Below are 11,308 nucleotides of genomic sequence, written 5' to 3'. Positions count from 1 at the left end.
AGCAGAATCACATTTTCATGGTCCAGATAGAAATATATTTTGTATTACCCAGCAAGACCTAAAGTTATCATAGGTGAGAATGAAGCTAGCAGAAATCAGTGAGATCTGGAATAATAGAGAAGTGAACAGGATTTACAGGCTTAAAATGACTAGGAATACAAGAAGAAATGGAGATGGAAAAATGAAAAAGAAAAAAATTAAGATATGAAATGCTTTTTTTACCACCATCATGCCTTCTTCAGGGATTTTTCTTTGGCTAAACCCAACCATAAGATCAGAGAAGTGTAGCAAATACTTGCTAGAATGAGAGAGTAGAAGAAATTAGGTAGAAGAATAAGGTGGTGGTTTGCTAATAATAATATAAATTGTTAAGTAGTTAAACACTTGTAATATACTTGAAATATTTTCCTTCTGGAATTAAATGAGAAAACTACGAGCAAATTCTTGCTGAATTTTCAGATCTTTGCTTTATGTTCATAACTTAGTAGTTTCCTCAGTGCCGTGGTGATATCCTTGTTCCTCAGAGTGTATATGATGGGATTCAAAGCTGGAATCAAAATGGTGTAGAAAAGAGACAGCAGTTTTCCTGTTCCCTCAGACTGATTTGATGTAGGTCGTAAGTAAGTGATGCTAGCTGTTCCATAGAACAAGACCACAACTATCAGGTGAGAAGAGCAGGTGGAAAAGGCTTTAGCCCTCCCTCTGGCTGATGACAACTTCAGAATGTTGGAGATGATTTTGCCATAGGAGACAGAGATCAAGATAAATGGAACCATGACAAACACCACTGCAACTACATAGACTGCCATCTCATTCACAAAAGTGTCACCACAAGCAAGCTTGAGGACTGGAGGGATGTCACAGAAGAAGTGATTAATTCTGTTAGACCCACAAAAGGGCAAAGAGAAAATCTCGTAGGTTTGCCCAATTTCTACTGGGATCCCACTGACCCAGGAGGCAGCCACCAGCTGCATGCAGACCTTGTGACTCATGACTACAGGGTAGTGCAGAGGATTATAAATGGCACATAGCGGTCATAGGCCATTGCTGTCAGGAGGAGGCACTCTGTGCCTCCGAGCAGAGGAACAAAACACATTTGTGTAGCACAGGCATACAAGGAAATATTTCCCCTCTGTGCAAAGGTCCATGAGCATTCTTGGCATAGTGGCTGTTACATACAGATTTCCAACACTGAAAAGTTGCTAAGAAAAAAATACATAGGAGTTTGAAGAGCAGGGTCAGTTTTTGTTACTACTATGATAATGCTATTGCACATCAGAATAGACAAATATATGAATAAGAATATTCCAAACAGCATCCACTGTAAATGGGGAATATCAGAAAATCCAAGAGAATGAATTCCAGCAATACACTGACATTTGATGTTTCTCTTCTAACTGGCTCTTCACCTGCAGACATGGTAAATTTAACATTGTTAATTTATTCCTATTTTTAACCACATCAACCTCTTATGTTACTTGGAGTTAGCTCCATAAATACACTTTTATAACCTCATAAATCATTTTTACCATTACCTATTATTGTTTCTACTAGTTAAAATTTGAAATTTCAGAGATCAAGTGATATGAATTTAAAATGGGTTCAAGAAATAAAAGCAAATGCATATTTTTCAGAAATAGATACTCATCATTTCATCCTTAAAAGGAAAATAATGTTACAGGGTTTTATTTTCCTGAGTTTATTATTTCTTTATTGGCATTCTAATACCATGTTTAATCCAAAGTATTTCCCTTGAAATTTTTCTTTAATTATTACTCAAAATGAATGTCATCTTTTTTAATCTTCAAAATATAAAGTTTTTTTTTTACTAATTCATTATTATTGAGAAAATAAACAGAGGCATTATTATTACTCTGTTATTATTATCTGTCCATTGCTTATGCTAAATAGGAGAAGCTTAATTCCAGTATGCTGTTCATTTATTTTTCCTAAAAACAACCATAGGACCGTGAACTAAAAGTATCAATTCAGGCAGGGGGTGTATCTCAGTAATGGGTGATGCTCTGGGTTTGGTACCCAACACCATGCAAGAAAATAAATAAATTTAAGCATCCTTTGAGTTAATCAATAAACATGACCAATTACACACACTTTTTTTTTTTTTATTTCTTACCTGTGTGAGGTTCTCCATCATCATGTAATTGTCTTGTAAACAAATACAGCACCATTTCTTTATTTTCCTAAATTCTGCTTTGTTTGCTACTAGGTGAGATTTACTCTGGCCATTCAAGGGAATCAGACACAAGACAAAAATAAAACTGCTCAAATTAGGACCATTCCTGTGATGCACTCGGCGCTGCAGGACCATTCCCCCTGCATTTTCCCGATTCCTGTTTTCCAATTTCCCAGACAAATAGTATACATTCCACATCTTCTGAAATCCATTACACCCCTACATCATTGAGCCCCATCAAGCTATGCTTGAAGGGTCAAAGCCCTCTCCAGAGATGGAATTCTTTGAGAGTAAATTAACTTTTGTGGAAATTAAAGCAAAGTGTCCTTTCAATCCTTTTGTTCATCTATTACTGGGTGTCTGCTTTTTGGATGGCAAGTGTTCTTGATCCACTAAGATGCAAATACTTCAGTGGAAATATGTCTGAGCAACATTTTATTAATGCTATCTCTTGAAAAAAAATAGATTTGAAGGTGGCTTCATATGTATATATCTACTAGTTCTGCATTTGAGCTGTCTTTAAGAATTGTATTTCACCATAGTATTACAAAGATTTTCAATTCTGATTTCTTCTAGATCATTTTATCCTGCACATTTCACTTTTACATCTGTGATCTATTTTGTATTGATATATGTATAAGATATGAGAAGAACTTTGAGGCTTATTTTTCCTTGCACAGATAATTGATTACTCCTGAAATATTCATTGAAAATGTTTTTCATTGCCCATGGGTCATCCCAAAATCTTTATTAAAATTCAAATTGCAACATATGTATTTATCACTTTCTGGATTATCCATGGGTCTATATTTACTATTTCACAATGGTTACTATTTTCTTCACATCACAGTGTTATTTCTTAATAAAATTGATTTTTCCCTCTTTTATCCCTTGCATTTTTATAAAAGTTTTAGAATAAATTTACCAATTTCTGTAGGATACATGGTGGATTCTTCCCCCCACTGGGATTCACATAAATATATAGGTCAAACCAGGAAGAAATACAATTTAATAATTTTGAGTTTTCAGAGTAACAGGCATGAGATTATTGAAGAGATAGGAAGAGGGAAAGGGGACATTCTTAAGGGAGAAAGTGGGTCCCTCAGAGAGTAGAAAGTTGGAGCAATTCTCCTGCCCTCTAGTTTTGTTTGTTTATTTTCATGAAAGTCTTTTCTTTTTTTCTTTTTATTGTTCTTTTTGATAAATATGACAATAGAGTGTATTTTGACATATTAAACATGCATGGAGTATAACTTATTCTAATTAGGATCCCATTCTCACGATTGTACATGATGCAGAGTTTCATTTGTCAGGTGTTTATATGCAAACATAGGAAAGTCATGCCTGATTCATTCTACTGTCTTCCTATGTACTCTCATTTTACTGGAAAGTCCCAGGGAAGTTTCCAGAGAGTTCTGCCCAGGTCTACCTCTTAAGTTTTAACTGACAGCAAGATGATATCAGAGTTTCAAATCTTCATTACAACTATATTTCACTTGGGCCCGTGCTGACCAATTCTAACTGGAACCTGTTCTTACAGATTTTATGGGGAAATTATTCTCCTCTCCCTGAATTCTGGCATCGGGTGTGTGCGAGGGTCACTTAAAACCTCTCTTCAGAGTAACTTGTGTTCTTCGTATCTACATTTGGGGCTTGCATTTCTCCTGCAGACAACAGGTTGCTTGCTAAGGAATATAACATGACCTATTGATTGAAGCCAGGCAGGACTGCAGGTAAATTGCCTTTGAAAAGAAGCATGTGGGGATCAGCACAATGGGCCCCAGTTTATAAAATTATTTCCTTAGCTTCACGTTCCCACCAACTCCTGGTTGTCTTTTTATCTATCAGAAGTGTATTGTAAACTATTCAGAAAAGCCAATATCTTGAAGTCGATACCATTTAAAAGTAATTAATATTCTCCACAATGAATTTTAGGTAAACAGAATGAGCAACTTACTGTGTATTCCCATATCTCTCTTGGCACCTTATATAATAATGTGCAATTGCATTAGTTCACTCATGCAAAAGAAAATATTGCAATGGGTATATTTTCACATGCTTTTAAAATAATTTACAACTGTATTTGAATTCTTATTCTTTACATGTCAGTATATCTCTTTAGAAGTTATTTTACATGTATTAGTGATATATACCTATCTAAGATTTTTGTTTTTTTTCTGTTAATAAGGTGTTACCAAATTATAACCTATGGTAAGGCTCACACTTAAAAAATAATCTTCTCAAACTAAGTTTTGAATAAAATATACAATTATGTTTAAACCACATTTTCATTCACTGTGACCAACAACACACTGACATAAACAATTTAGAGAAGGAAGTTATTTGGGGTCATGGTTTCAGAAACTCAGTCCCTCTAAGAGCTGACTCCATAGATCTGGGTCCAAGGTGAGGCAGCACATCAAGGGGAAGGGCCTGCCAGGAGGGTAACCTTCAACCTCCTGGTCAGTCAGGAAGCAGGAAAGAGGGAGAAGAGGGGCCAAGGGAAGATGAACCCTTCCAGGGCCACGCCCCCAGCTGCCTACAGTTACCACCAGTCAGTCCATTCACATTACTCTGGACTGGTTAGATTACAGCTCTCATAATCCAATCATTTCACCTCTAAATATTCCTACCTTATCAGCTACTTTTGGGGGGAGCACCTTCTGACCAAACCATAACATTTTATTTGAAAATTTTTTGTTGTGTTACATTTAATACTTAAATCTACAAACTACTAGAATTGCTTTATGAGTAATTATATAAGTATGAATCCAGTTCTCTATTTACTATACATTTACAGTCACTTTAGGATAGGAAATTTTTAACAAGATAATTTAATAATCACCTTTTTGATGCATCCTTCAGACGCTAATATTTTTCCATATTCAAGTGTTTTCCCCAGGTGTTAGGTATTTCCAGGGTTGAGCTCCCAAATACTATGTCATTTGTTCCTTTATTGGCTGTAAAATTATATCATGTGATTTGAATTTCTGCAACATTATAGTACATCATAATGTCCACTTAAGAAGTCTCTCTCTGTCTCTCTGTTTCTCTCTTTCTCACAGACCACATAAATTATTCTACTTATTAAAATTGTGATTCATTTGAGAATGTTTACCATACTTTATTGATATTCTCATCATATGCACATGCTATTGGTATGACTTTATTTCCTTCCTTCTAATTTTCCTCAAAATTATTTAATTATTTATTGGATAGTTTTCCTCTGAAATTCACTAAAATGAATTTTCATTATTTGATAATTTCCATTCTATTTCAGATAGTATTTATGTCAGGTTTGTTTCTTGTTTTATATATTTTAATATGTGGAATTATGTATTTTCTGAATAGTGCACATTTTATTTTTGTTATTTGTGTTTTAGCAAGTATATGTAGGTGTGTATATATGGTATATATTATGTATTGTGTATACATATATATATAAACAAACAAAATAATCTCATATTTTAAACAAGTATTCTTAGCTTCTGAGGCCATATTTTCTGTTTTTCACTAGTTACAACCATATTTTCTCAATAAAACTTGGCAGTTTACTTAAATATGTTTTTCAGAGAATCTCTCTGACAAATATCGAATAATTTAATTTTTAAATTATTTTATTTTTGCTTAACTATGTTTTATCATTTTTTGGTTTTATTCTTTTGTGTTATAGCAGTATTAAATATGATTCTAAGATTGACAGATAACTACACTTCCTCTTATACCTACATCTCCTCTTTGCACAAGCAAACATTAATGTAAAATAATTTTGCATGTATAATTTAGGTTTAATGTCAGTTAAGATTATTAATGGAGACTATTTCTATGGATCTGCTCAAATCACATAATATATATAAGTACCAAGTGGTCAGACAGGAGGATCTGAGATTCACGGTAAGAGAAATGAGAGACACTAGTAGACATTGAAATGTAGTTGGCTTCTAATAGCCAAGACTGGCCCCCAGGTTGAAATCCAGCCAGAAAATGTACCTCAGCCTAAATCCACAAGGAACTGGATTCTGCTAAAAAGACTAACTGAACTGGAAACCAAATAGTTTTCCCTACACCCTCCAGGAAAGAAACTTGTCTCAGCTACAATGTTCATTTTAGCCTTTGAGATCCAAAGCAGTCCCGAACCCATCTACTCTGCACCAGATTTATAAACTGCAGAAAATGAGAAAACACAAATGTGTTTATATTGATAAATTTGTTGGTTGTGTGCAATGCAACATTAGAAAAATTATTTCCAGTAGCATAAACAGTATTGAAAGTGGCCATTACCATAGCTAATATATAGTTTCGATCTCACTCTGTACTGGAAAAGCTCTATCCTTATCTCTGTTTATGCCTACATGACTGATTTTTAATCACTTAATAGTGGATGGTATTTGAGATGTTCTGTGTAAAATTCTAAAATAACCTATGACCTCAGTCACTGTCTTTATTGTTATGACCACCTGGATAGTTAACCGACCGAGAGAGGATAGTGTCCACCTCAATCCTCTTTCTCACAATTGCAGAAGTTCAGGTGCCCTGTGCAGTCCATCTGACTTAATGCAAGAGTCCAGTCTGATATATGGGACAAAGGAATCCTGGGGATATCCTGTGCTGACACTCTCTCAGACCTCAGATGCTAGCCTGCATTGTTTCTTTATTTCACTGAACCTTCCTTCTTTCCTTTAAATAAACCCTTATGATTGAACTCTTTGCAATGTCAAATAGTCAAATCTCAGAAAACAGCGGAAAGTGTTTTCCTTTCTGGTTGAATATTGACACCGACATAGAAAATTTTGCTTGATATTTATTTGGTGGGATAATATATATGTATATAAGAATAATATATAATATAATATATATATATTTTAAATATATATTATAAATAATATAAATATATATATTCTTATATATATATATATAAGAAGATATATATATATATTCTTCCTTTTAGTGGCAGTGGACATTTCTTCAATGGAGTCAATCTAAAGCATTGTCATGAGTGGTCTGAGTAGTAGGTGTAGACCTACCCTTTCTGGGTCAGCATGCTGTAACTCACAATGCTTCAGTGCTTTCTCATCACTACCAATTGTGATTTTTTCACTATTAAATAAGAAATCTGAAAGTATTTTTTAAGTTCTGAATCAATTTCATAATTGTAATAAATTCTGGACATATTCGTTTTTTCAACATGACGATTATGTTGTTTCATTTTTCATGAAAATATAAGCATTTTAGTTTTTAATAAAAAGAAAAAATGTCAAATTATTGCTCAAAATGGAAGCAAAATTGAATCTGTGGGTGAAAGATGACAGATCTGCTGTGCAGAAAATTATCTCCACAGGATTCAATTAAAATAACTTTAAGGCATGGGGCTATTCACATATCGTACTAATTTCCTAGATTTTTCATCAACAAATTATCCCACGCTGGGTGTTGAAAACTCAAATATGTCTCTAACAGTTGTTAAAGTCGGGGTCAAAAGTCATAGTGTTACAGGGCTGGCCTCACTTACCCTGAAGGCTGGGATAGAGAGGGCCTCTTCTTTCAGATTTTGATGGATCTTCTCTGCATTGGTTGTTGACTGAATCACTCCAATCTCTCCCTCTTCCTTCACATGACGGTTTTCTCTGTTCCTCCATGAAATTTCTCTAAATATTTTCTGCCTTCCTTCTCACATCAGGACACTGATGACTGGATTTGGTGCCCATTCTAAACCTTGGTGATCTCATTTTAATAGCCTTACTTACTTATATCTATAAATCACTTTTTTCAAATAAAATAATATTTGCACATGCCAGATGTAGATGTCTTTTGCAGCACCAAGAACCACCCCACTATACATATACAGCTGTATTTATGGAGAAAACTCTTAGGAAAGAGATATTATCAAGCAAGACCAGAACTACAATGGGAGGGACTGAGGTTACTAAGGCACAATAAGATCTGGACAGTGAAGGAGTAAACATGCTAAAAAGTTGTAGTTTTAAAGAATGTGGACAGAGACAGATGGAAATGGGATAATGTAAAAATAAATACATTTTTAAAAAATGTGATTCCCTGCTTCCACCATCTTAGCTATTCTGCCCTTTTTTTTTTTTTTTTTTTCATTGACTAAATCCAACAGTGGGTTTAGAAAATGGCAACTACTCATGTGGAAGAAAGTGAATATAAGAAATCAATCCTAGAACGTGTTCATAATCCCTGCTTGTATGACACACACAGTTGCTTTCCATTGTGTTTCTCATGCAATCTCTAACTCATACTTAACCATAGGAAGAAATAAGGAATATTGGTCTTCAAATTAGTACTTGCAATTGAATTATTTATGCTCTGATTACACAGAAGACCTTACCTAAACTCTATAATCAAAGACCTTTACCATAATATAGAATTTCTCATAATATTCATTATCATTATTTAAGAGCATAAGAACAGAACATTTTTGTAGTTGTGTAAGAAAGTGGTAGAAAATCATGAATTTCAAGCCTTGCCTTATGTTAATAACTTGTTTAGTAGTTTTCTCAGTGCCATGGTGATATCTTTGTTCCTCAGAGTGTATACAATGGGATTCAAAGTTGGGATCAAAATGGTTGTAGAAAAGAGACAGCAGTTTTCCCGTTCCCTCAGACTGATTTGACATAGGTCGTAAGTAAGTAATACTAGCTGTTCCATAGAACAAGACCACAACTATCAGGTGAGAAGAGCAGGTGGAGAAGGCTTTAGCCCTCCCTCTGGCTGATGACAACTTCAGAATGTGGAGATGATTTTGCCATAGGAGACAGAGATCAAGAGAAATGGAATCATAAAGAACACCATGGAAGAAACGTAGACTGCTATGTTATTCATGGATGTGTCACACAAGCAAGCTGAAGGACTGGAGGGATGTCACAGAAGAAGTGATTAATTCTGTTAGACCCACACAAGGGCAAAGAGAAAATTAAATATGTTAGTCCAATTGCAGCTTGAATTGCAGTAACCCAGGAGGCAGCCACCAGCTGCATGCAGACCTTGTTGTCTCATGACTAGAGGGTAGTGCAGCGGGTTACAACGGCCACATAGCGGTCATAGGCCATTGCTGTCAGGAGGAGGCACTCTGTACTCCCAAGCAAGAGGACAAAACACATTTGTGTAGAGCAGGCATACAAAGAAATATTTCCTTTTTTTGTACAAAAGTCCATGAGCATTCTTGGGACAGTGACAGTTGCATAACAGATTTCCACAAAGGAAAAATTGCTAAGGAAGAAATACATGGGGGTTTGAAGAGCAGGGTCAGTTTGTGTTATTAGTATAATAGTGCTGTTGCAAATCAGAATAGTCAGATATAGGAGTAGGAATATTCCAAAAAGAATCCACTGGAGACGGGGAATATCAGAAAAACCCAAGAGAATGAATTCCATCATCATAGTTTGTATTTGATTTTTCTGTTCTAATTGCTCTCCATCTGTAGGCACAGTAAGTTCAGTGTGATTAATTCATTCAGGTTTTGAAATACATTGATATTTATGTTACCTGACTTAGATACGGAAAGAGAAATAGTACTTAACATATTTCAACCACTACCTTGCTTTTTTCCCTTGAGATGAGATTTGCAACTTCAGAATGACTGGTGCAGTTAAAATCAATTCAAGAATCAATTCAAATACATACAAATCTATGTATTTGATTAGACTTTTATTGCAAAGCCCCCAAGGGTACTGAGAAGTCTGAGAAGTGTGCATCATTATGTAGAGATGTATGTATCATGTAGAGATGGATGGAGAGATAGTATCTTATTATTGCATCCTTAAGAGAAGAATTCTGTTACTGACCTTTTCTATAGTTTTGTTTGGGTATACAGTTTTTTCTCTTTATCAGTAGTAATATTCTATCTTCTTTCAATTCAGGTTTTCTCTTGAAACTCTCCATTAAATCTAATTCATGAAGAGTTTAACTCTTCCCTTTGTACTTAGGAGAATCAATTTTCCTAAATCAATTATTTTAATGAGGAACTAAAGAGATGCATCTTCATCCGAATCAACATCTCCCTTCACTTCTGATAATATGAAATATTAACCCATTTTGTATTCATTTGCTTTCTGCATTAACACTTACTATGCAGTGTGTCAAACATATGAATTAATCTTTAACAAGAAACAGAAGCAATTCTTCACACTATTTCTTCATGTTTCTTTCCTTATGTATGTAAGTTTCTCCTTTTTTATGTGATGCCCTTGTAATCAAATGAAGCTCTTTTCCCCTATTTTTCCTTCACCAGGTCGTAAAAGTACAACCTTTGAATAAACCCATCTATGATTTAGTTGGGTAATGCAAATGGTCAGAACACATGAAAGGGAATAAAATAGATAAATGAAAACAAAACTCTTCATATTAATATCTCTTCTATGAAGAAGTCAGCACTACTTGCCAATTCTCAATAAATTTTAGTTCTTGTTTTCCAGCTTCCCAAAACAAAGATTTACTTATTTTCCTAACTTCACAAAACAGTGAACACTGCGCTCCATCTAACCCCATCAGTTCATGCTTCTGAAATAATATATAGATAACAAGTGTTCAAACTCTCTTCTCAAGTTCCATAATTCCATTAGTATTAGTTTTCAAGATTATTTGAGATAAATTAATTATTTGTCATTAATGTTTTATTATATATGCAATGCTATCTTATTTAGAATTAGAAAAAGTTAAAAGATATGAGACTTATGTTAGGGAATACTTCATTTTCAGATAAAGATCTCAGAATTTCATGATTTTCTACTTCACAAATTTATTCTCGATCCTCAAATTTAGAACAATCCTTAAATAAAGTAGTCTAATAGCCAATTGCAGCTCACCTTTATAGATCTGCATGAAGAAATAATCTGTGTGATGATAAATGACTTTTAATCTATCAGGTATTTGAGGTTTTCTCTTTCTAACAATGTGACTAATCCTGCAATATTTTTGCTTGATTCAAACATCATCTGTTCTTAATAGAAATAGAAGTGCTCACACTGGGGATCACCTTCACATGTGTTAGTTTTATTTCTAGTAGTCTGCTTCTCTTCCTAATGAGTTCCTCATGAGAACCCTGAGTGAACCCAATTTGTGTACTTACATCATTTGGTTACTGTGTATCATTGT

At 34.4% G+C, this 11,308-nt stretch overlaps 1 protein-coding gene across 1 annotated transcript; it reads right to left on the bottom strand.

Moving 5' to 3' along the window:
• Positions 1–455: 455 nt before the first annotated feature.
• On the bottom strand, positions 456–9,591 carry LOC306638458 (olfactory receptor 10AG1-like; the record flags this gene model as incomplete). Its single annotated transcript, XM_079101725.1, has 2 exons — positions 456–1,019; positions 9,238–9,591. The coding sequence occupies 2 exons, from the start codon at positions 9,589–9,591 to the stop codon at positions 456–458; spliced, it is 918 nt and encodes a 305-aa protein (XP_078957851.1).
• Between the last annotated feature and the right edge of the window lie 1,717 nt (positions 9,592–11,308).

The sequence above is a fragment of the Sciurus vulgaris genome (assembly GCF_902686455.1).
Source record: "Sciurus vulgaris genome assembly, chromosome: 11".
Lineage (NCBI taxonomy): Eukaryota > Metazoa > Chordata > Mammalia > Rodentia > Sciuridae > Sciurus > Sciurus vulgaris.
The sequence above is the reverse complement of the archived record's forward strand: the minus strand, read 5'-3'. Positions and strand labels throughout refer to the sequence as shown.